At 39.2% G+C, this 27,153-nt stretch overlaps 1 protein-coding gene across 1 annotated transcript in view; it reads right to left on the bottom strand.

The window, feature by feature from the left end:
* LOC134672843 (uncharacterized) overlaps positions 1 to 27,153 on the bottom strand; it is a 50,000-nt gene that overhangs the window by 9,732 nt on the left and 13,115 nt on the right. Inside the window, 21 exon segments of the mRNA XM_063530800.1 lie at positions 461 to 563; positions 1,159 to 1,279; positions 7,315 to 7,459; positions 8,135 to 8,283; positions 8,402 to 8,513; positions 8,582 to 8,662; positions 8,731 to 8,811; positions 8,880 to 8,960; positions 9,029 to 9,109; positions 9,178 to 9,258; positions 9,327 to 9,407; positions 9,476 to 9,556; positions 9,625 to 9,705; positions 9,774 to 9,925; positions 10,970 to 11,114; positions 11,966 to 12,064; positions 12,558 to 12,685; positions 13,294 to 13,455; positions 14,107 to 14,449; positions 14,893 to 15,018; positions 16,055 to 16,147. Coding sequence (XP_063386870.1) covers positions 461 to 563; positions 1,159 to 1,279; positions 7,315 to 7,459; positions 8,135 to 8,283; positions 8,402 to 8,513; positions 8,582 to 8,662; positions 8,731 to 8,811; positions 8,880 to 8,960; positions 9,029 to 9,109; positions 9,178 to 9,258; positions 9,327 to 9,407; positions 9,476 to 9,556; positions 9,625 to 9,705; positions 9,774 to 9,925; positions 10,970 to 11,114; positions 11,966 to 12,064; positions 12,558 to 12,685; positions 13,294 to 13,455; positions 14,107 to 14,449; positions 14,893 to 15,018; positions 16,055 to 16,147 — 2,526 coding nt within the window.

Raw genomic sequence — 27,153 nt, 5'->3', positions numbered from 1 at the left:
TCCCGGTTCAACCATGTAATTATTTAAAAATCTATGTATGCAGTTTAAATTGTTTTTTAAATTAAAATAATGTCTTCTTTCAGTAAAATGTTTCATCTACAATATTTAGGGTACTTTCCCTCCATGTGGCATAGCCGTGGGACGCCCTGTATACTCTGCTTTATGTAGGTACACTACACGGCCCTGTAATACCTACATAATATTCTTTGATTAAGTTAAATGGATCCTAGATACGCAGGTATGATATAAGAGTACCTATTCTTACTTTGTGTACACTACACTGCACTGTAATACATGGTATTCTTTGATTAAGTTAAATGATTTTACAGGAATGCATGACGCTCCTTTGAATTATTGAAGTTCTTCCTATTTAAGATTAGATGTGATCGAGCAGACATTTTTTCGTTGACACTGGTTTAATAAGAAAATATAGGGCCTTCGTGGCATTTAAAGTACGAACCTTTTTGCTACTCCAAGCATCATAGAGTTGGGATGTAATCATGGCAACCAGGACATAGGGTATCCAGTAGATCGGGACGGTTATCCACTGATGAGAAAGATATCTGCAAAAATAGAGTTAAAGATAAATTTAATTTCTCCTTTTACAACCATCCGATATTAAATACGTACGCGGTATCGTAAAAACAGTGACGGGCAACGGATATACATCAGAATCTGGCAAATGTAGCAAGAAGTTTGAAAATTTGTGTATAAAAGCAAATCCATTTGATGATCCTAACTTCTGGGCTTTCGTCAACTTACTCGATCAGCACTGCAATACAATGCAAAATCGAATTTATAAAACGGGACATATCGTATACGACACTAGTGTATCAGTACCTGAGCTGCGTGGTGGTGCCGCTCATGCTGAGCACGAGCACGAGCCCCACGCCGAACGCGGCCAGCGTGCACGCCAAGCGGCCCAGCACCGCCCAAGCTAAGCCGCGGAACGTAGACTTGCCTGCAGTGTCATCAATTACGACACTTGTGTATCAGTACCTGAGCTGCGTGGTGGTGCCGCTCATGATGAGCACGCACACGAGCCCCACGCCGAACGCGGCCAGCGTGCACGCCAAGCGGCCCAGCACCGCCCAAGCTAAGCCGCGGAACGTAGACTTGCCTGCAGTGTCATCAATTACGACACTAGTGTATCAGTACCTGAGCTGCGTGGTGGTGCCGCTCATGATGAGCACGAGCACGAGCCCCACGCCGAACGCGGCCAGCGTGCACACCAAGCGGCCCAGCACCGCCCAAGCTAAGCCGCGGAACGTAGACTTGCCTGCGGTGTCATCAATTATACTTTGTTTCATAAAAATAAGAGATTATTACCACCGCCCACCCTGTTAACTGTCCGTCGGTGGACCTTATGCTTTTTGTAATAAATAAGGTTCACCGATGGATAGAAGATCGTTGCTGTTTGTACAAACTTTAAAAAAATACACAGTTTTGGAGTAAAACGGTCAACGGTTTGGGTTTATAGATCTGACAAGTTGACGAATTAATTGTCACCTTTTTTTTAGACTTAGTACGGTATATTCCACATCACTCTTTTACAATCAATAATTATTGCTTAAAACGGATTAAAAGAAGCTTTATCTACCCGAAAACAACACGTTTGTACGGGATAGATCCAAAAATGTTGCTGCTTAACTACATAGCCTCGTAAGACCCACCATATAAAGTTTTCAAATTTTTTATTTGAACCTTATTCTGTAAGTAAATTAGAACGAATTTCGTTTGTTTTAAAAAGCAATGAAACAAAAGAAATGCTACTTTATTTGGTTCATGAAACGTTCAAATTAGATTGCACGAATATGTACATTGTAATGTACATTTGTCTCAGGAGGATAGGGTAGGTGGTAGGTGGTAGTATGTATGTAGGTGGTGTAGTATGTAGTATGTACACAGATATGTATTAGTACATTATTGTCGAGGCTCGGAAGTAGCTACTTGCAGGCTGAGGATTCGTATTAAACGGACAACCTTGGGAGTCCGTTTAATTGAATCCGAAGCCAGCAAGTAGCCTTCCTGCCGAGTCATATATAGTGCTTTTCTCAAAAATGGTGCATTAAATATAAATATCATAGAAATATTTTACAAAATCAACGTTCTTACGTATATATATTATCACAGAAAAAAGCCCTTGCCGCCTTTTTATTTTTTTAATAAATAAATAGAAGTGTATTTTTCTGCCGAAATAACGCCAACCTCCCATATAACCATTCCAGTCGCAGAATCATCAAAGTGGTAACTAAATGTCAGATGTGTCGTAACAGAGTCCACACAATGTGTCTAGAATTGTTTCGAAACAAAGTGTCGTCGCCGTGTCTACACTTTTCCGTAACAAGGTGTCGACACATTTGTGTGCACTTTGCGTGCGGTTTGCGACTAAATCTGACAGCCAATTTGTGACAGCAAATGTCAATATAAAATACCTCTTGAAAACCAAGGTTTGTCAAACTACTATTAGTGTCTCGTGTGCTCGTAAGTAATTCTAGTAAGTCATCATGGGCGATGCGAATGATAAAAATCGACCAAAACCATATAAACATCCAACACCCGTCAACCTTTTACAGAAAAGTTTTTAAAGAAATGCAATACGCTACTAGGTCAGGCAACGAATGCTCAATAAAGTTATAGAGGGAAATGCTCGGAACACAATTTTTGACTCCTTAACTTGGTTTGGACGAGTTAGGAGGTGAACATATCAAAAGTCCTCGGCCGTAGCCTTTGAGCGGGGGGAGAGAGGGGGCTTTGAAGGTCCCATTTTCCGGTTTTTCGATTATATCTCGGAAACTATGCATCGTAGCGACATGGCCACTTATACAAAATGAAAGTTAATTTAATTTGTTACAAGTTTTTTTAGTCAATTTTTTCCATATATTGAATAGTTTTTGAGATATCCGCTCTTGAAACTTTATTTAGGGCTCTCAATTTTATCTTGATTTCTACATCAGTGAAGGTGCTAGGCCGTGTTCCACAAAATTAAAAAAAAATTTTTTAAGGGTTCCGTACCTCAAAAGGAAAAAATGGAACCCTTATAGGATCACTCGTGCGTCTGTATGTGTCTCTCCGTCTGTCACAGCCTATTTTCTCGGAAACTACTGGACCAATTAAGTTGAAATTTGGTACATATATGTAAATTAGGGACCCAAAGACGGACATGTAACGTAAACAAATTGATTTTATACCCAAAAAATGACCATTGCCCCCCCCCCCCTTTATCTCCAAAACTACTAGATCTTAAATTTTGAAAAAAATACACAAAATAGTCCTTTACCTATCACGATTATTAAGATGACAGGAAAACCTATTAGACATGTGCAGCCAAGCGCGAGGCGGACTTAATGTACGGAACCCTTAATACGCGAGTCCGGCTCGCACTTGGCCGGTATTTTTTAAACTCCTCTTGACGCTTAACCGCTGAACCGATTTCGTTGAAATTTGGTATAGAAATAGTTTGCGTCCCGGAACAGGACATAGGATAGATCTTATAACCAAAATCATCTTTTGAAGGTGTGAAAAGTGGCGTGAAAATTTGTACGGAAAATCAATAACCGCTGAACCGATTTATATGAAATTTGGGATGGTCTACAATTCTACATCTTTGATTTAGTTGAAAATGATAAAAAACATGACTTCAAACCTAAACTTAAACAGTAAGTATTAACTTCAAGAATTCAATTCTGAATTCCCCCCTGCACCACATTTCATACCTTTAAAGGATGATTTTTGAGGTAACTTATTACTTATGTCCTGTCTCGGGACTCAAAATATATGTGTACCTTTAAATTAAAACTGTTCAGCAGTTTAAGCGTGAAGAGGAGTTTAAAAGAAAGTATTTTAATAAGTTTATATGTTTTTACTTCGGAGTGTAGTGTAGTGATACCATAACTAAATTTGGTACTGTGAATTTATACGAAAACGATACCAAACATGGCCTCGTAGCTTTACTGATGTAGAAGTCAAGATAAAATTGAGAGCCCTAAATTCTCATTACTTGGCCTAACTTGTGTAGAAGGAAAAGGAAAAATAAAAGTCTTCGGCAGGAATATAAGACACAAATATATTTTTTAGAGTTACTATTTCAATCATCAAACATAAACATACCTTGATTATATTATTCTAGTGAGATACGCATATATAAACAAAAACATTAAAAAAATTACAAGGTCGAAATGTCACGGAGCTTGTGTGAGTTATATGTGAAAAATAAAAACTTTTATGACAAGAAAATCTGGACACAATTTAAGAATCATCCAATTGCGTCGAGGAATCATCAGTATTTTTGCTTGTTTCATTATCTCCTTGCTTCTTTTTTTGTCCTTTGTATTCTGTAGCAATTGGTTAGATCTGAAAATAAAGATAACTTGCGTCGTCACGGATGTCGATTTATAGGTTTTAGGGAGTGCAGAATTCGAAAATGATGACCATTTTATAATCCAAGATGGCGGCTACGCATTTTGTCATAAAAGTCGTCATGAATATCGTTTTATAGGTTTTAGGACGTGACAGGTCCAACAATTGTCTACATCGCTGTAATTGACGTCACAGGCCTCCATGGGCTACGGTAATCGCTTACCATCAGACGGGCGGTGTGGTTGTTTGCCACCATCATGTTAATTAAAAAAAAACTCCACTATATCGCCAGTTAATGAGTACTTATTTTGCGAAGCTAATGACATTTGTCACAAGAAATACGACAAAAATTCCGACACAGAACTCAAGAATTACCGAAAGTTCTTTTAAATCTTGTGACAATTATCATCATTATCATCATAAACATCGCAAAAGAAATACCTGTTTTTGCCGATATAATAAAGTTTTTAAAAATAATACAATGATGGTGACAAACAGGAATACGGCCCGCCCGATGGTAAGCGATAACCGTAGCCCATGGATGCCTGTGACGTCAGCAACAATGAGACTTGTCGAAATGTCGCATCTGTCACGTTACGTCACATTGTCACGCCAGGGAGTACATCTGAAAATTGTGTGTTCCCATTTGTCCCCATCCCGATAAGGTGGGAAAAAATGGGAAATATTTACATGAAAATCCTATTCCATCTGTTCCCTACGGGGATAAATGGGAATACATGTGAAAATTGTGTGTTCCCATTTGTCCCCACCCCGGTAAGGTGGAAAAAATGGGAAATATTTACATCCAAATCTTATTCCATCTGTTCCCTGCGAGGATAAATGATAAATGGGATTACATCCGAAAATTGTGTGTTCCCATTTGTCCCCACCCCGATAGGGGGGGGAAAAAAGGGAAATATTTACATGCAAATCCTATTCCATCTGTTCCCTGCGGGGATAAATGGGATTACATCCGAAAATTGTGTGTTCCCATTTGTCCCCACCCCGAAAAGGTGGGAAAATTGGGAAATATTTACATGCAAATCCTATTCCATCTGTTCCCTACGGGGATAAATGGGAATACATCCAAAAATTGTGTGTTCCCATTTGTCCCCACCCCGATAAGGTGGGAAAAATGGGAAATATTTACATGCAAATTCTATTCCATCTGTTCCCTGCGGGGATAAATGGAATTACATCTGACAATTGTGTGTTCCCATTTGTCCGCACCCCGAAAAGGTCGGAAAATTGGGAAATATTTACATGCAAATCCTATTCCATCTGTTCCCTACGGGAATAAATGGGAATACATCCGAAAATTGTGTGTTCCCATTTGTCCCCACCCCGATAAGGTGGAAAAAATGGGAAATATTTACATGCAAATACTATTCCATCTGTTCCCTGCGGGGATAAATGGGATTACATCTGAAAATTGTGTGTTCCCATTTGTCCCCACCCCGAAAAGGTGGGAAAATTGGGAAATATTTACATGCAAATCCTATTCCATCTGTTCCCTACGGTGATAAATGGGAATACATCCGAAAATTGTGTGTTCCCATTTGTCCCCACCCCGATAAGGTGGGAAAAAATGGGAAATATTTACTTTCAAATCCTATTCCATCTGTTCCCTGGGGAATAAATGGGAATACATCCAAAATTTGTCCCCGCCCCGAAAAGGTGGGAAATATTTACATGCAAATCCTATTCCATTTACGTACAAAAATGTCCCCCTGTCAACCTTCAATCGAGATTTAATCGATAATTTATTCGATTAATATTCAGATTAATTCAATTTCAATCTATGTTAGGTCGACTAAACTAATCGCGATTAAAATGTGAGGATTAACTTTTTTTATTCCATTAATTAGTCGAATAAACAGTTAATCTATTAGTCCCATCTCTGACCACGGCATTTTTATACTTTGAGAATATCTGAAAACAAATGAACACAAGGAGCCATTTTGCAAATCCAGTAACTTTGTTATTACTTTTTACAGCGCGTGTCATGTGTCTACACAGAGTCGACACAAAGTCGAAACATTTGCGACTACTTTGTGACTGCAATATTTCTCAGCCTTAAACCATATTTATACATCATAATTAACAAGTTTCGTAGTATGTAAAGCGTTATATCTGTTATTTAAGTATAGTATACGCATCGAAGTACTAAAAATGCATCAAATAATATATTTATGAACACAGGCACTGAGAAGTAAACAATTTCATTTCCGGCTAAACTAAAACAATGTGGTGGCGCGTTGATTATATTACACTTAGTTTATCAAATCACTCGAGCAGTTTAATTCCCCATAATAATTTAAGTCCTATTGTAATATAAATGCAAACAATATATAATTACGTCTTGTAATCCGTTTTAAGGATGGCGTATTAATGTCACTTATTTTTATTTAAGTATTTTTCCATCTGACAGTTTCCATTTGACAGGAACAAAATGAACGAATGATTTTGGCATAAAGTAGTCGCAAACCCGAAACAATGTGTGCACACGGCGACCACACTTTATGTCACTTTGTGTCATGTGTCGACCCTTCCCCATTTCTGGTAACTGTGTCGACACGGCGACGACTCTGCGACTGGAATTGTGACCGAAACAGACGGTGTCGACACAAGATGTGTCTACACCGCGTCGTAACGGCGACTGGAAATGGTTGTATGGGCTATTTGAGACAGCTAAATAGTCGCGGTACTAATCATCTGTTTGGCTGTTTAATGGGCCTGTGTTTTAATTTGATATGGCCATTTCAACTTTTAAAAAGTTTGGAACTCTACAAATAATGGAATTTGTATGCAACATTGCAGTACCAAAATCGAGACTGCAATGTTTTTAACTTTTTAATTTTTGACTGACCATAAACTACGCGCTTCGCGACCTATTTTTTAGATGGGAAAGTAGACGTTGCCGTCCATTTTTGAGAAAAATATTATTATACTCACGCACGCCGACCACGAACACAAAGTAGCCCACACTCATGAGCGCCACCACGGCGAACAGCGCGTCCACTAAGTACGCCGCCCACAGCGGGTACGCGATCAAAAAGCTGTTCAGATAGTCGTAGTACACCATAGTAGTTGGCTCCGCCTGTCATCATTCAATAGGGAGTATTACTGCAATGTTCTGCCGCCAGAGTGCAGCACTTTAGGCCAACATACACCACCCCACTAACCCGAGGTTAAGCGGTTAAGCCGTTAACCCAGTGTCAAATTGTACTGGTAACGATGGTAACTCCAGGTTTAACCAGTTAACCCCGGGTGAGTGGAATGGTGCAAGTGACCCTAATTTGTTTAGTAAACCATAGAGTAACTTATACATAAGTACCTTAAACAGTTTTTTTGACAAGTTTTCACTATGACATTGATGCATCAAGGCGGTTTGTTTACAGGTGGCCTACCGGGAAACGCGAAAATCTAAATTTCTTTATCTGCCTCTCTATCGATCGAATAGGCAAGAGTGATAGAGAGGCAGAAACCGAACTTTCGATTATCGTGTTTCACGGTAGGCCATGTGATTGACCTAGTGACGCTCTCTACGCATTACCACAAAACAAAATAAAGCGCCATCTAGTTGCAATAAGTTGCAATAGAATTTATTAACATGGAGAATAAATGTTTTCTAACCACAGGCGTAACGCGTCATTAAAATATGAACAAAATACGACATTTCCACGTTCATATCCTTCGATTACAGAACCCAATAATCGGGTTCATTTTGTATTGGAATTGGGGCTCTTGGGACTAAAAGAAGATTAATGTTTACCTTTTCGGCAAGTTCAGGCATGTCTGCCATGATGGTGACGAGGTTGAGCAGCATGTCCCCGGCCGCCTGGAGCACGCCGGGCTGCAGGTTGGTCGGGTTGTCGTTGCGCGTGTGGTACACGTTGCCGCATTTAAGGTGTATATGTTTACCTTTTCTTCAAGTTCAGGCATGTCGGCCATGATGGTGACGAGGTTGAGCAGCATGTCCCCGGCCGCCTGGAGCACGCCGGGCTGCAGGTTGGTCGGGTTGTCGTTGCGCGTGTGGTACACGTTGCCCCATTTAAAGTGTATATGTTTACCTTTTCTTCAAGTTCAGGCATGTCTGCCATGATGGTGACGAGGTTGAGCAGCATGTCCCCGGCCGCCTGGAGCACGCCGGGCTGCAGGTTGGTCGGGTTGTCGTTGCGCGTGTGGTACACGTTGCCCCATTTAAAGTGTATATGTTTACCTTTTCTTCAAGTTCAGGCATGTCGGCCATGATGGTGACGAGGTTGAGCAGCATGTCCCCGGCCGCCTGGAGCACTCCGGGCTGCAGGTTGGTCGGGTTGTCGTTGCGCGTGTGGTACACGTTGCCCCATTTAAAGTGTATATGTTTACCTTTTCTTCAAGTTCAGGCATGTCGGCCATGATGGTGACGAGGTTGAGCAGCATGTCCCCGGCCGCCTGGAGCACGCCGGGCTGCAGGTTGGTCGGGTTGTCGTTGCGCGTGTGGTACACGTTGCCCCATTTAAAGTGTATATGTTTACCTTTTCTTCAAGTTCAGGCATGTCTGCCATGATGGTGACGAGGTTGAGCAGCATGTCCCCGGCCGCCTGGAGCACGCCGGGCTGCAGGTTGGTCGGGTTGTCGTTGCGCGTGTGGTACACTTTGCCCCATTTAAGGCGTAGATGTTTACCTTTTCTTCAAGTTCAGGCATGTCTGCCATGATGGTGACGAGGTTGAGCAGCATGTCCCCGGCCGCTTGGAGCACGCCGGGCTGCAGGTTGGTCGGGTTGTCGTTGCGCGTGTGGTACACTTTGCCCCATTTAAGGCGTAGATGTTTACCTTTTCTTCAAGTTCAGGCATGTCTGCCATGATGGTGACGAGGTTGAGCAGCATGTCCCCGGCCGCCTGGAGCACGCCGGGCTGCAGGTTGGTCGGGTTGTCGTTGCGCGTGTGGTACACTTTGCCCCATTTAAAGCGTAGATGTTTACCTTTTCTTCAAGTTCAGGCATGTCGGCCATGATGGTGACGAGGTTGAGCAGCATGTCCCCGGCCGCTTGGAGCACGCCGGGCTGCAGGTTGGTCGGGTTGTCGTTGCGCGTGTGGTACACGTTGCCGTATTTAAGGTGTATATGTTTACCTTTTCTTCAAGTTCAGGCATGTCGGCCATGATGGTGACGAGGTTGAGCAGCATGTCCCCGGCCGCTTGGAGCACGCCGGGCTGCAGGTTGGTCGGGTTGTCGTTGCGCGTGTGGTACACGTTGCCGTATTTAAGGTGTATATGTTTACCTTTTCTTCAAGTTCAGGCATGTCTGCCATGATGGTGACGAGGTTGAGCAGCATGTCCCCGGCCGCCTGGAGCACGCCGGGCTGCAGGTTGGTCGGGTTGACGTTGCGCGTGTGGTACACGTTGCCGTATTTAAGGTGTATATGTTTACCTTTTCTTCAAGTTCAGGCATGTCTGCCATGATGGTGACGAGGTTGAGCAGCATGTCCCCGGCCGCCTGGAGCACGCCGGGCTGCAGGTTGGTCGGGTTGTCGTTGCGCGTGTGGTACACGTTGCCCCATTTCGTGAACGCGATGTCGATACCTGCAATTGTATTTTATAACTGCACATTTCGCTGTTAATTATATGGTTTTCTAAGGTTAAACGGGATCTCGCCTACTGTATGTCATATTATAGTTGGGCAAGTGTTGCTTATCAGTGGAGCATAGGTATCGTCATACTGCTAGCGTTCTTTTTCTTATGCTAGCATGTATTAGTATAATAGGGTATTTGATTTTATTTAAAATAAATTATTTTTTCACCTTGCATGAAATATAGCACCAAGATTAATAGAAAAACGTAGATAGCAGTTATTTTTAGACACAATTTATATTTTAAAACCCGTATAAAACTATAAAGAGTAGGTAATTTGATTGTGACGTCACTAATGTTTCATATACATTCCATAGTAGCAAAATCGTTTTGACAGTTCGAAAAAAGGCACTGATTTGACTAGTAGTCAAATACCCTATTATAATCCCAAAAAAGAGGGATGCCAGTGATGACTATCCCCATCCTTACCGTAGAACTGTCCGTAATCCCGCCACACCCTGAAGTCGATGTCGGAAAGCACGAGTCCGGACCCGAACAGAAACTCTCCGAACGACTGGGCTGAAGGCCGGTTGGTGGACTTGGCGTAGGCGCGGACAAGCCGTGAGTCCAATGTCTATAATAAACATTAAAACCAGTGATGACTAACCCCATCCTTACCGTAAAACTGTCCGTAATCCCGCCACACCCTGAAGTCGGTGTCGGAAGGCACGAGCCCGGACCCGAACAGAAACTCTCCGAACGACTGGGCTGAAGGCCGGTTGGTGGACTTGGCGTAGGCGCGGACAAGCCGTGAGTCCAATGTCTATAATAAACATTAAAACCAGTGATGACTAACCCCATCCTTACCGTAGAACTGTCCGTAGTCCCGCCATACCCTGAAGTCGGTGTCGGAAGGCACAAGGCCGGACTCGAAGAGAAACTCTCCGAACGACTGGGCTGAAGGCCGGTTGGTGGACTTGGCGTAGGCGCGGACAAGCCGTGAGTCCAATGTCTACAATAAACATTAAAACCAGTGATGATTATCCCCATGCTTACCGTAAAACTGTCCGTAGTCCCGCCATACCCTGAAGTCGGTGTCGGAAGGCACGAGCCCGGACCCGAACAGAAACTCTCCGAACGACTGGGCTGAAGGCCGGTTGGTGGACTTGGCGTAGGCGCGGACAAGCCGTGAGTCCAATGTCTATAATAAACATTAAATTATTATAACAATATCGTTTGTCTTTACTAACCTTCCCTGTATTAGACTTCTGTAAGGACCGAAATAAGAGATTATTTCATTTGATTATTAGACTACATAAGTGAAAAACAAAAACCGTGTCATAAACTTCAACAATTCGGTTTCAGATTCAAATAAAGCTCCTCCCGCGAAGGATACCGGAATGAGCGATATGCCGTGGCTCTTGAAAGACTACGTATGGACATTTTCTAATCAAAATATTGCTAAGTACTTTTGTATAGAAAAGGTACAAATACAAAATCGTTTATTTGTCCAACACACAGGACACAGGTCTTATTGTAAAATAATTATTGTTATTATAAAGTAATTAGAGTAATTGTTTTCTAAAAAAACCGGTCAAGTGCGAGTCGGACTCGCGTTCCAAGGGTTCCGTTTATAAGTGCTTGACTGCACATTTTAGGTTTTCCTGTCATCTAGAGGTAAAGTACTATTTTGTGCTTTTTTTTCAAAATTTTGTTTCAGAGATAAAGGGGGGTGGGGAATGGTTGGGCAGACAGACCGTGATCCTATAAGGGTTCCGTTTTTTTCTTTTGAGGTACGGAACCCTAAAACGGTGCGAAGAAAAGAAACTACAATTATATTCGCGTAGGAGTTGCAATCGTCCTTGACGGTTTGCCATAAGCCGAGTTCGCCCTATAATTTAAGATTTAGAAGCTACCATGTGGGTACACTGATGCTCACAGTCATTTTTTGCCTTTCAGAAGACACACTACTCTCATAGAACTCAGCGCTTAAGTCTACAGTATGTCCTCTGGTAACAAGAGGCGTAAGTAATTAATATAGTAATTACATACTTGGAAGACGTTTGCTTTCCCGTTCATGCCAGCCGCGTCCAGGTTGACGACGGCGGTGATGTTCCGCGCCCACGGGTGCTGCAGAAACGCGTGCGCCCCCTAAAAACACACAAAAATCGATCTTATTCTTCTTGGTATAGGCACAGAATAATAGTAATAGGTACAGAAGGTTCACTCTCTAACAAAACGCGTCTATTACCGCTAGGTGGCGCAAGCGCGAGCAGGCGTCCGTTCCGTAGCGGTGCACGGCAACTACTATGGCTAGACACCAACATTGGTGTGGGCCGATTATACTTGTTCGAAATCGTGGACCGATCCACGCCTGGTAAAGGTTGGATATGATTATTTCTTTCATTATTAACAAAGAGAGCCTGCCCCTTGCCGCCTGCAAACTAAAACCCTATATGAAAAAAGTTTCAATGAAATGGGATGGGAGGAATTTTCAAAAGGCCACTGGGCATGGAATCACTTCTTTTACAATGCACTCGTAACGTAAGTCTTCCCGTCAAGTCACTTCGAAATTATTTATTTACCTACGAGATCTTTATTTTCAAATTTACACTTTTCATGTGTCTTGGTTGTATGTGTATACCTGGAGAGCATTCTCCTCGGCGCCGTTGAATAGGAAGATGAGGTTGTGTTTAAACTTGGTGGTTCTCTGCGCCAGCCGGTGTAGAATCTCTGCCATGATCGCGCAGAAAGCTACGTTGTCCGATGCCCCTACAAAAACAGAAAACTACTCAGTCATCCAGCCACCGCCAGCCAGCCAGAGCCAGCCAGTAAAATTATTCATTTTAGAAAAGAAAATCAATCGTGAAATAAACATAATGTTATTAATGTTAAACAGACAGGCAGACGTGGTTAAGTAAACGGGCGAGGCAAAGTGTTTAAAACGATATAAGGTCAGATGGGATAATAGAAACAGTTTATTTTGCTAGGGGTAAGAGAACCAGTAGGTATGACGATTCCCAACAAGTGTTTATCTTGTCCCGGTGTTTCTCTTACCCCACCCATAGAAAAATATACATAGTAAGACAAGAGTGCTCACTCCATACATCAGTTTTGGTACCAAAACGACTATATATTTTCATAGTCGACATCTAGCATCGAGTAGCAGAATTATCAGTACTGCTATTTGACAATACATGTAGCACCGACCGGAAAGTCTAATGCTCAACAACATGATACTTGGTACCAAAACTGATGTACGAAGTGAGCAATCTATGTATTTTTTTCTCTATGCCCCACCTAACCTTGAACATTCATCTAATTTAAACGTAACTTATTCTCTGATCTCCATCGTGCCACACAAAATAGACCTTACTTACCCAGCGCAAAAGGCACAGAGTCGTAATGACAGTTAAGCAGCAGGGTAGTGCCGAGCTCGCCGTTCGCTCGCACCCCGCTCTCGCCCTCCAACAACGCGGCGATGTTGGACGCGTTGTAGTACCACCCCAAGTAAGGTAACTCGTGGTCTAATTTAAAGGCACCTGGAATAAAAACAAAAGAAAATAATGATTGTACTTGTTTGTACTAGTACTTAGTGCACATTGAAGTTTGGGATTCGACCCAACAGATCAAACCATGCTACATTTACATTTTTTTTTTCATGAGAAGCCAAAAGGTAGGTATCTCATGTACCTACCTAGATTAAGTCCTACATATGATCTGTTGTAGGCCTACATCGCTATAAAAAATATTGCATGTCATATTGGGGGCGCATCATAGAGTTATTTTCGTTCCTCGTTCTCAATGACTTTCCCACAAAATACAATAAGCTTCAGAAGAAGGGAACACGCCCTAAGCGGGAAAGGGTTTTAACCGTGAAAAAATTAACGAAAACTACTTACAAGGACCAAGTTTAATGTGGGAAATCGCATTAAACGTGATAGTATTAGGCAGGTTGTAATATACCTACCTACTACGTCTTCTTTACGAAGAATGCATACAATGGTACAAACTACAAAAGAGCCACTCACCAGTACCCGTCTGCCATACTACCGTGACCGGGAGCGTGGCGTCCCTGGTGACGTCGAGCAGCAGGTCGTGTACCACCTCGGTCTGGTGCAGGTGGTACTCGGTGCCGGCCGCGCGGGGCTTATCTCCCATTATTGTGTACAGGTACTGCAGCTACTACTCACCAGTACCCGTCTGCCACACCACCGTGACCGGGAGCGTGGCGTCCCTGGTGACGTTGAGCAGCAGGTCGCGTACCACCTCGGTCTGGTGCAGGTGGTACTCGGTGCCGGCCGCGCGGGGCTTATCTCCCATTATTGTGTACAGGTACTGCAGCTACTACTCACCAGTACCCGTCTGCCACACCACCGTGACCGGGAGCGTGGCGTCCCTGGTGACGTTGAGCAGCAGGTCGCGTACCACCTCGGTCTGGTGCAGGTGGTACTCGGTGCCGGCCACGCGGGGCTTATCCCCCATTATTGTGTACAGGTACTGCAGAGCCTTCTCTTCGCTGAAGGCTATTCGGTTCTGTTAACATTAGGATAGTTTAACGTGACGCAACCTAAAAATATTGTATTGTAGGTATACAAATTTAAGTATTCTGTGTTAATTGCGATCTTTCTGAAGCTAAATCTCGCACACAAGGCACGCATAAATTAGGCCAATTTTCATAAGAGTTCAGTTCCATTTTAGTCTTTATAAAGAGTCAAGATTAGAATATGGATAATAATATATTTTGTAAAGAATTTTATACGAAACTTTAGTTGAGTGTTAATTCCAAAATATTGCACGAAAGCGCACCAAAAAGCACAATCGTCGAGTAGTTGCTGACGATCCTCCATTTCTGGTGGCCCAAATGCAGACGCCAAGGTCGAATCCGCATTGGCTTAAATGACTGTGACTGCATCACAAGGCCTTGTGATGGCCCTTATCTTTTGCTCTTGAATATTGAACCATCTTACACTTTATGCAAGTAAACTCACGTCTCTGAGGTCAGCATCCATCACGGGCCGAGGCATGTCATCCTCCACCGCCTGCGTTGAGTACGCCAACAGGAGATAGAAACCCAGCACGAGAATGATGAAATAACTGGGGACCTGATTCAGAAAATGTATGCTGTCTGAGATTGAATATTATGAATATTATTAGTCGCATCTGAAAGGCCACCGCGCGTAATGCGATGATCCTGTCTGCATTCGAATAATTTCAGAGCGATAGAGATGAAGATAGATTTCGATATTCCGGTTACCGCCCGGCATGCAACAAATCTACGTAGTAGGTATAACTTTACCGACGTAATTTCGTGCAAAAGTCATAAACATGCTACACCTACCTAATAAGGTATTTTTACGCCATATTAAAATTTCACATTTACACCTTATCAAGTTATACCAAACGTTGATATGCACCTTGGCATACCTTTAGTGCCGGAGTCAAACGGTAAAAATGTAAACAAGCAGCTACCTATATAAGTAGTTAAGTGTGTAAAATGCTTGTACGTGTCGGAAGCCGGCGTTGCTCGAAGGCTTGTACAGTTAGAGTCACATGCGAGACAAATCATTTAGATATTGAAATAATATAATTCATTGAACACGACCTTTTTAGACACCTAGTGACTAAGGACCTCTATTGTGATGAGTGATTGTCCTAGACATCCTAGACATCATACAGCAGATGGATGATGGTGAACACTACATGTCTACATATACCTACATACATGAATAACATTGTCATGGGACGCACGCAGAGGCGACCCCCACAGGAGTGTATGGACTATTGAGAGTTGATCAAATCTAAAGTAGGTATACTAGGCTATTGGGTAAAAGTGATAGATGGAACGTACTTAGACCTTATTTAATGAAACCGATACGTATGAAGACATGCAATGAATGACCAAGCATACTGAATGTTTAATAATACCGGTCGTTCATGAATCATGCATGGAATAAACACGACAAAAGCAAACTACGACAGGCAGCTGATCAATGTATTTCGCCCGAAAACGCATACAACCCTCATTCAGAAAATGGAGTAATTTTTCTAGGGTTTTAATGTCTCGTACATCGACAGTGTACAAACACAAATACCTTCACCAGGACAGAATGCGCTAGGGCGGTATTGGTCAGTTGGTACCGTATTAATGAATGGAGTATTATTAACCCGCTGCCATGGCTTCTCCTGGCGGTCCTCCGGGTCCGGGAGCTCATAGTTAATATGTGGACGGTTCTGCAAAAATGGATCATGTCATTTATGAAGTATAGTTGACATTTGACAAACACTTGTATTTATGTTCAGATTTGAAAATGATGTGATCAGATTATAAGTTCCTGTAAAACATTGATTATAAAGTCGAGACCTAATGATTAGATTTAGGTGCAAAGTAGGTATTAATCGTTGAAACGGAGTTCTGAAATTACTGGAAAAGGTGCCATGTGGACCACGCCGTTATTTGACATGCATGTTCTTAATTTTCTGATAGAGTTAGACCGAGAAAAGTCTGCAGCGATACTGATAGCACACGCAGTGCAAGTGTTATTTTAAACGTCAAACTTCTATGAAATTATGACGTATAACAACACTTGCACTGCGTGTGCTATAAAAGTCGCTGCAGATTTTTCTTGGTCTGACTTGTAGAGTTAACAGGAGAATTGTACCGAATCAAAATCACATTAAGGATAGATATGGAGCTGCCTTTTACTGTCGACTCAAATAAAATAGAAGCAACAGTTCAATAAAACACTAAATCAGTCATGTATTGCTGTACTGACAAGGGCGCAGAGAATCATATAAAAAACCACCCATATCAGCCGTGGCGGATAAGATAGCACTCAAAAGAATGATCCTAGTTAATTCCATAATTATTAGCAGATCAATGCAACACTAATTAACTTGATGATTTGATTACAGTCTAGTTTACACTTTATTGTCATATGCATAAGTATCATCGATGTGAATAATTTTACGCTTTTTGAGTGACACAGCAGAAGAAAAAAGGTAATTCCATTCACGTAATAAAAGTATTAATTTTATCAATTGCAAAGGCCACAGGTATTAATAAAACATGACGGTTCCAACGTTAGTAACAATGCAATTTAATTAAAGTAATTAAAAAACTAGCGGTAAATCACAAATCATCTTACATGTTTATACGCCTTGCCCATTTTTTATTGCGATAAGCGTTAATTGTACGGTGTTAACGGCTTACGCCCATTGACTAACTGACTATCTTTGAACTTCCTAAATCAGATTAGGCAAGGCATGATATCATGTAAATCAATGAGTTCCGTTGAGAAATATGGCAATCTGTTATCAAGTAGAGTAGAATAGCAATATGTCAAAAGTCACATTATCACAATGTTGTAATGATTGTAATGAATTATATTTACATACAATAAGAGACTGTTATACGTGTAGATGTGAAGGAATATTAAGTACCTACCTACCAAATAATTAAATCAGTGAATAAAACATTGAGAATAGGTTAATGAGATGATACTAGTAGGTACCTTATAATAAGGACCCGAAAGAAGAAGTTCTGTTCATTTAACTACAAAACAGAACCCTGTAGATTACAATGATTTCCAATGCAGATAACTGATAAGATTCTGGTTCCTATCATTTCGTTCGACGCTTAAACGACTCCACTTCCTTTCAATAGATGGCGCTGAATATTGGAAGAACAGTCACAGAACTCACAGAATAAATAATAGTACTGCCGTACAGAAAGGAAACTTCCTACAAAACCGAAGTTTGACAGCGGTTCAGGGTCGAATCATGCTGTCCTTTTCTAATATATGGCACTAACCCTTTCGGGTATTTAGGGTTGTCAAAATTCAAGCCATTATCTTATCTGTGGTCGTGCACGCAAAGGGACGCGAATGCTGAGCCGAGCGGAGCCGAGTCTGGCCAAAGTCAGGAGTTTCGTGCCTTGATACTGACATAACTGTTGAGTCTGAGTTGACTAAAAAAAAATACTTTTACAATAGATGTCAAACTAAGGGACACGACGGGCACGTTTTTTTCTTAGGGCCAGTTGCACCAACCACATTTGACAGACTGATCACCGTCAGCCGGCGCGCCCCGGCGCTTTACTATGAAACTTTCCATACATAAAAATTTAGCGAACTCTTTAACGATACGAACAGTTTGGTGCAACCGACCCTTAGACTTTACCTCTCTAATTGGCGCTGTACAGCCCCATAGTGGCTCCATACATTTTGCAGCAACTCGAGTTACCTACTGCAAAATGTATGGAGCTGTACCTACAGCGCCATCTCGTTTACCTGTGAAATTTGAACCACGAATTTGTCTTAGGGTGATATTCCACCTATCCAATTTCTTTGTCCAAGTCCAATGCGTAATACGTCTCACATTTTGCTTTAATGAGAGAGTGAGATGCACTGACTTTGGACAAAGAAATTGGACAGGTGGAATACCATCTTCAGATTTTACGCATCTTATTAGTTATTACTCAATCATCAATGTATCTTTAGTATTTATGTATAACGACCAACAATGCTCGAGTAAATTCACATTTAGCATTGTGGGCAATTCTAAGAAGTAGATGAATTGATGATATTTTTATATGATTATATTTTGTGACTATGTGTTTGTGAAATGAATCACTGAAATTCTTACCCGCATTAATGAGTATATATAATAGGTATGCGCAAAACTTCAGGCACGCCTCTAGGTATAAGGAAGGGCGTTTGTTTATTTTATGTTACTCAGCAATATACTTATTATGACAATTGTACGGTGAGTAGGCACATGACGTGTTGGGTATTAGGGTCAACACGTCATGTGACATTTAGGTGACATTTAATAAATAGAAAATATATTTAATAAAATAAACAATAATTCTAAGTACATTTCATAAAGGTCACCTAAATGCCACTCACGTAGGCCACTAGTATATAAGCACCAATTTACTCAATAAAGGAGTTCAGTATTCAGCAGACTTTCATAGTATTATTTGCTACCCGAACGCTCCACATTACATGGCGACCCTGCCAGTGGAACTGCTCAGCAGTTCTGGTATCACCACCTTCGGAATCGTCTAAGTTGCGCCGCCCAGCCATTCAGCCAGCCAGCCAGCCACCCAGTCAACCAGCAAGCCAGCTAGCCAGCACCACTAAGCACAGCACTAGACCGCGTCACGCAGCTACGACCCTGAACAACTATGGAACCGAGCACAGCTTCAGCCCAGTGCGGCAATAAGATCACAGTAACAATAACGGTAAACACTGATGGACAGCCTACAAGAACAGCACAATGGACAAGGAAGCAGCCACATACCCGCCATCGACCCCAATCGCCAACCCCGCCAGTACAGCGTACTCAGCAATACCACCAAGCCAACACGTCAAGGAAGAAGAATAAAGGGCGAGCCACACGCCACATCCAAGCGACCATAACCACCAATAATACTTCAATAGAAGATCAGGATGAAGACTGGACAAAGGTACCCACATCAAACTAAATAATCTTCTTTAAACATTTTTTTTTTCTCTTTCCCTCGAAAATTATCATTAAATATAATCTATGCATCAAATCTATAATCTTAATAATGTATAAACTATTCTTTAAACATGCAGATATTGCAGATACGTCTATGAGCGATATTTCAAATTCTACTATCTATTAATTTATTAATTATAATTAATTTACGATTACTACTTGATGACGAAAAGCAAAACATGAATATATGTTAAAAAAATATATATTCACCAGTTGACCACAAGTAATTAATTTTAAAGTACATCCGAACGAGTCCAAGTAATTGCCGAAATATAATAAATTTAAATAATACCTACTTAATATTTAACATAAAAAAAAACCCAGTAAAAAAAAAATATATATAATTATGTACGTATAGATAACATTAAATATCAAAAACTTGTTAAACTAAAACAATTAATAACGCAAAAACATTTTCTGATATCCATCAATAATTTCAACCAGTGCATCATTCGTTAATTAAAACAAATAAACAAAAATTTAAACAAACAATACACATATAACGCGTCGCATGGTTAACTCAAAAAACTTTACACAATCAGCAACATTAAATATCAAACACGGGGGTGCATTCCATTATTCCCATCTTTGCAATTAACGTATATTATATATTTTAAAGACTATAAAAGAAATATAAAAAAAAACACCCGTTACTAACAATAACACTAACATTAACATCATAATATCATTATTTAGCTTCGTTAAAAACAAAACAACCCACTAACCCCACTAACCAACCACCTCCCACCACTAACACTAACAAACTAACCTAACATTTCAAAAACCTACTAACCCACTACTACCCACCACTTACCCTAACAAACTAACCTAACATTTCAAAACCCCACTAACCCACTAATAGCCAACACTAACACTAACAAACTAACCTAACATCTCAAAACAAAACCTATTTCCCAACATAAAGACAAAACCACTAACAAACAAACCTAACAGTAACTTTGACTAACTGACAAACACTAGAATCTACTATTCCACACATTAAACAACATCACTTATGGTCTATTCAAATTATTATCCAATTTAACGTTAAAAAATTTAGCTTTCACACCATTTGGTTTTCAGTAGGTAACATATTTAATACATTTTTGCAAATGCCCTCTTAAAAAATTAAACCTAATCAAATCATTTCACTATTGCAATTTTATTAACCAAACAAACTTTTATTGGTAAAATAGAAGTATTTTACATGTCAACAATTTATTCCTAAATACAAAACACATTAATATTTTATACATGAAAACATTGCTTACACAGAATATCATTATTATATTAGGACTAATAATTTCAACTTATAATAATTTCAATATATTATAAAAAATTCATATATTTAAATAATTTTATTTTATATATTTTAATACCTTTAATGCGATTTATAATCTATTTCTTTTTAAATTATTATTACTATCCACTCAATTTAAAAATTTGACATCATTTTTTTTTTTAATTAACAGTATAGCTTATTACTATGACATGTCATGGTTATCGTCAATCAAAATGTATAGCCAATCTGAGTAATTTTTTTTTCCTAAAGTAAATAAATAACATTCTTACATTAACTTACATTTATATATCAATATTATTCAAGCCACGAATCTACTACTTAACTAATTAATTATTGCATAAAAATAAGAAAATACCATCGGCCACTCACCACTCTCATATCCTTATAATATTCAAATATAAAGAATAATACAAAAATTAAATTAGATCATTAATATTCACGTCTAAATAATTGCCAATAACAACAAAACATACAAAGTAACACATAACAACACTAAATACTAATCTATTTAAAAATACGATTAATGGAATGCACCAGCCTTGTGAAGGCCGCGTCACGCGTACTCGTCATACGTCACCCAATACGGATGCAACACATGCTATGTCATCTTAAATTTCGAGTACATAAATTAAGGAAAAAAAAAAGCAATAAACAGTTCATACATTTGACGCATTATTAGAGTTTTAAACTAAAAAATTATTCACAACATATGATATAAAAATTAAGGCATCAATTAGGTAATACGAGTAGGTATAAAATAAATATAATGAAAGACAAATAAACAAAATAAAAGGGAAGGAAACATCTAAACATCACATTGAAAGAGCTAAATCAGATAAGTGTTGCAACCAACAATTAGCCTGATCAACTAAAAGTTATTGTGACTCTTATATGCTTTAAGTTTTCAAAGTGATGATTTCCTTTCAAAACGGGGTAGCTCGTGGAAATAAATAATGTAAGCAAGGTACACCAGGATACAACCAGGCAATAACCCTTGAAACCTAAACAATTCGAGCGAGCTCTCAATTGCAGCGGTCCTTGGGCACACGGAAAGGTTTTTTGTTGTTCCGATGTGTGAAAACAACTGTCTGGCAATGCATATTACGCGTAATATGTATCAGCGCGCTATAATAAATAATAAATTTTTGTATCCTTAATAAATATGTTGTATGTAAAAAAGGTCGGCCGACCGAGAGCGCTATTGAAAGGCGCTGTGTACTTTTTAAAAGACAGGTGACAGGTATCACAAAGTCAGCTTACATTATTAGGTCACAATGCAGACATTACAAAATGGCTCATTGGCGATCAATTCCTACAATAATAAACAAATTTTCCACAAATCACGAGCAAACTAAATTCTAAAAAAAATAAAATAATAATAAATGAAAACCCCAGGGAAAATAATAGACACTATAACACAGAAAAACATTTTTTTTTACAAGCACTGAATCCTTGAGACAACATGATACGGTCGAGTTACCTAGCATGAAGGTCCTTGGACACATAGTATGTTTATTAATATAAACATGTGTTAAAAACAGCCTGTAAAAAATATATATATACCTATATACATACAAATATCAAATATAGCATTATACTCAATAAATAAATAAAATCAACTATAAATCAAAATAGAAAAGAAAATAATTAATTAATACAATAGATGATATACTAAATATATTGATGAATAAAACTAAATTAAGACAAATAACATTAATTATAAAAAAAACGTAATACCAACATTAAATAAATACCTACAATTGATAATACAGTGATAATAATAAACAAATCAATTAAAAAAAAAACGAACTTAATTAAAATAAGTTAAATTAATGCAAAAAAATCATACGTGTAAAATATAAATACAATACAAATACACTTTGTATTGTGTCCATAATATGTATAATAATAAGTTAATGACCAGTTTACTTGTCAAAGAGAATTCTCAAAGATACCTAACAACCTATTTGCCATACCTATAATAGGTCAATGTATAAAAAAAAAAAACAAACAAACATAAAATAAATAAAATAATACAAATAATAAAATAATAAAGTATTATATTATACTACAATACGAGTTTTTCGTCATCAATGTAGAAAAATCATTTTTAACCACATAGTCATTAATGTTATTATTACCCAATGTATAAAAGAGCCATATACTATTATTTAAAATCAGTGAACAAATATTAGCATTAAGTAAGAACAGATTGTAAAAAAAAAAACCCCCAGTCATACAGCACTAAAATAAAACAACACACATATTAATGCAACCATTACATAGTCAATGACATATTATAAAAATTATATATCAAATTCTCAAATTATTATATTTTTCGGCATCTAAAAATATCAATTTACACTAAACCGTAATTTTATATAACAAATAAGACCCAATTTATAATTTTAACCCTTATTCCCTAGAACTTAAGTATAGATCGCAAAAGTCCCAGGAGGACGCTAGACATAATTTAATTAAGACAAAACAAATTAAAAAACAAAAATATACAAAAAACAAAAAAAAAAAATATAAAAAAAAAAATTCATGTAACTATAACGTAGGAGACTTAATATTAAAAAAAAAAGGAAGATAGAGATAACATGGACCCAGTATACACGGAACCCTACACAGTAGCACAACACCAAGGTCAAACATTAAAATTATTAGTATCAGGAAAAGAAAACATTGCACACCAAAACAGAACAAAGCACTATTACCATTAAAGCTCACCTCTTCGGCACACCAGACACGAGAAACACATACACACACAAACACACAAGTCAAATTCAAACGTAATTGCAAGTTCCATGATCGACACAAATCCGCGAAGTAAGCGACAGAACTGATCTAATAATCTAACAATCCACATTTCTTATTTTACAAAATGCAATTTAAAACCGATCACATTTAAACTTACCAAGCCGACAGAATCCATAAAAGGATCTCCATCTTCCTTATTAGAACATAAGAAAGCAAGCAACGCATTGTTTACAGTATTATATCTAATGTCACATAGGAATAATTGTAAGACACATACTAAATGTCAATACCGCACTTTTAGCTATAAGATAAATATAGTCATGTAACCTTTTAGGATAATTAATAGAGTCTGGCTAACCAAAAATTGTTGACAGATATTTCGTTGTTGTATCACCAATTGGGTAGGTAAAGTTTTTTGAAGATAGGCAAATTATATTTTTTCCCGATAGTATTCATTATAGCGATCACGGAAATGACAGCGTTTTACCTACCAATAAAACGCTTATTAAATACTTACCTTATTCAAAACCTTACATTATAATGAGAGCAGCGCTCGTTTTCGTGCCGGAGGCGGTCATCCCTATTATTATTTCCCTTCAAACGTCATCTTTTTACCTACTGGCAACACCAGGCAGCCAATTTCAAGTCTTTATAAAAACAGGTTTGAAATCTGGCTCCCTCATTGTGTCTCATAAGCTATGGAGTGTTATGAAAAACTATAACCAGGCAGAGCTTGTATGTAAGGTTTTGAATAAGGTAAGTATTTAATAAGCGTTTTATTGGTAGGTAAAACGCTGTCATTAAATCCTGTACCGTTATTCAAAACCTTACATTATAATGAGACATGTTTGTTATCGCCTGGTGTGAAAAGATGCCAATGTGATTTCAGGAAGTAATGTGAAATATTTACCACATTTGATGTCAAACGCCTGTGGGAGTTCATGGCAATGAAAGTAATAATATACTTTCTAGCAGATTATATGCTGTAATTAGACACAAAAAGAAGTAATTTGTTAAGTAATTAGGAGTACTGGTATTTTCATAAATAAAAGAAATCATTTAACACAATACATTGTTTATTTTTATTTATCTTTACAAAATCAGTAAAGGAAGACATAATTATATGTAAGTATACACCATACTACATTTTATTTTAATTGATCACATTAAATAATCTAGTCACAGTACTTGATGTGTTATAATTACTTTCTTTAACTACCTTTTGATAGTGATTCATGAAGGTGTTGTGGGACCGCCAATTTCCTCTTTGCAGGATCTCGTCGAGAGGGCAGTTTTCTATCCAGTTTTTTGATGCAACCGCTGCCCTTATGCTTCCCGGTGTAGCTTTGATTCCAGCTTCTTTAAGGACTGATTTTATCCAATTTGCAATCATAGTTTTTGAAGCTGGTTTAGGTGTCCCACAAATGCTAATGAATAATTTTGTTATATTTTCTTTTCTTCTTTCATTTGATAAGTAGTTCTAATAATAGTTTCACCCAATACACTGGATCTAAGGCTTGAGAATCCTTATTTTTAAGCAGACGCCATCCTTGTTGTCTGTAGTCGGGCCCATCTGTTTTTGAGCCATAATCCGGCCAAAAAATAATCGAATCATTTGTCACAATACATTTATCTTTTTCTATAGAAAGTAGAGTCAAATCATGGACTCTTCTTCCCGAACAGAGTAGAAGAAGGCAAGCTGTCCTTCTGGAGCATTCATAAAGATTAGTAGTTTCTGGTGTGTTGTTTAACCAATTTGCCAATATGTCCATGTCCCATATTGGAGTCTTTTCGTGTCTTGGTTTTCTTATTTTAACCGATTTCATCACATGTCGAACTAGCGGATGAGAATTTAAATTCTTGGTTTTGTCTGGGTCACATAAGGTAGAAACGACGGATTTGTGTAACGCAATAGTACTGTAGGAGAACTTATTTTTCATAAAAATATCTGTCAAAAATCTAGCTAGATCTGCGCTGTTCGGGTTTTTGAAATTAACGCTGTTATGTTGTGCCCACTCGCACCAACGTCGCCAAGCCGGTTCATATGTTTTTATGGTGGATTCGCGCCAGCTGGATTTTAGGAACTTCTTTTGTTCTGGGGTCCAATTTTCTAATGCCGAATCCCACCCCCACATTTCCAGATCTCCATGGTCATATTTTGTACTTTGGACGGGGGAGTGCCTGTCGCTGTGTCAATCAGAACTTGGTTTAGATTCCGAATGGTAAACGGGGGCGCTATGGTCCGTTGTTTGAGGTCCGGACGCCAAAAGGCTTTTTCCCATTTTGGTACAACTATGAGGTAACGACCTATTGCTTGATTGAGATGATTTAATACTCGTGGTATTAAAAATGGGGGTGGGAACACCCATGCTAGAGGGTAAGCCCATGTTCGACTTAGCGCATCGTGAAATTCTGCGTTCTGGTCTTTCACATTGAGGCTGACGTAACGAGGGACAACGTGAGCCTGGTGAGAGGCAAAGAGATCGATCACAGGGGTTCCGAACTTCTTGAAAAACATCTGAGTGAAGTGAGGGAGTAAATGCCACTCTGGCATTTTCTTTTGACGTGACAGGTGATCTGCTTCTACATTGTAAAGGCCTGGCAGGTGATGTAATGATAGAAATATGTCCCTTGCCATTAATATTTTGTATAGTTTGGCTGTCAGATCCGAAAGTTGTCGAGATTTTGTTCCCCCTTGATTCTTGAGATATGCTAATACAGTTCGATTGTCCGATTGTATGGCCACTGTCGTATGGGAAAGATTCGTTTGCGTTATAAGAACTTTGTAGATAGCAAGCATCTCTTTTACGTTGGAATGCAGAGATATCTCCTGGGGGGACCAAAGTCCTTGTATTGATAGGTTGTTTAGTTGAGCGCCCCAGCCTTGACCAGACGCATCTGTCGTCAGATGATGTGTTACCGGGTATTGGTGAATGACGGATGCATTCATATGGTTTTGCAACCACCAACAAAGCTCTTTTTGGGCTTCGGACAGTATTGGGACTTCGTTGTAATGATCGGTTTTTAGGAGATGTTGACAAAACCGCTGTAGGGCTCGGTGATTTAACCGTCCGTTCATGACGCAAAAACTTGCGAAGTTCAATGTTCCTACTAGACTTTGCATTTGTTTTAGATTTGCAGTCTTTTTTGTCAATAAATACTCTAGCTTCTTTCGAAGGGCAATGCTTTTGTCTGATGGTAACCACTTTAAATTTGTGAGGGGGTTCCACATTACACCCAAGAATTGTAAGCTTCTTTGTGGTACTAGAATCGATTTTGCCATGTTTATGTGCCATCCGAGAGACTTTAATAGGTTTAAGGCTAGACTCACATGGGATTCTAGTTCCTCTCTGTTTTGAGACACTAGAAGATAATCGTCTAAGTAAACAATGACTCGGACGTTTTGTTCGCGTAATATTTGGGCTATCCAATTGCTGAGCATGGCAAATACTTTGGGCGCTGACGAGAGGCCGAATGGCAGGCAGGTCATTTGCCATAAGGTTCCTTTGTAAATTAGCCTTAGAAAGCACCTGTGGGCATGTGCTATCGGAAGGTGGAAGTAAGCGTTCGACAAATCGATTTTGGCCATCCAATCTGAGGCCTGAATAAAACTCGGAATTCTTTGTATGTTTATCAGCTTGAATTT

Source organism: Cydia fagiglandana, chromosome 2 (assembly GCF_963556715.1).
Source record: "Cydia fagiglandana chromosome 2, ilCydFagi1.1, whole genome shotgun sequence".
NCBI classification, from domain to species: Eukaryota; Metazoa; Arthropoda; class Insecta; order Lepidoptera; family Tortricidae; genus Cydia; species Cydia fagiglandana.
Note: the sequence above shows the minus strand (reverse complement) of the source record. Positions and strands in the feature narration are given on the sequence as shown.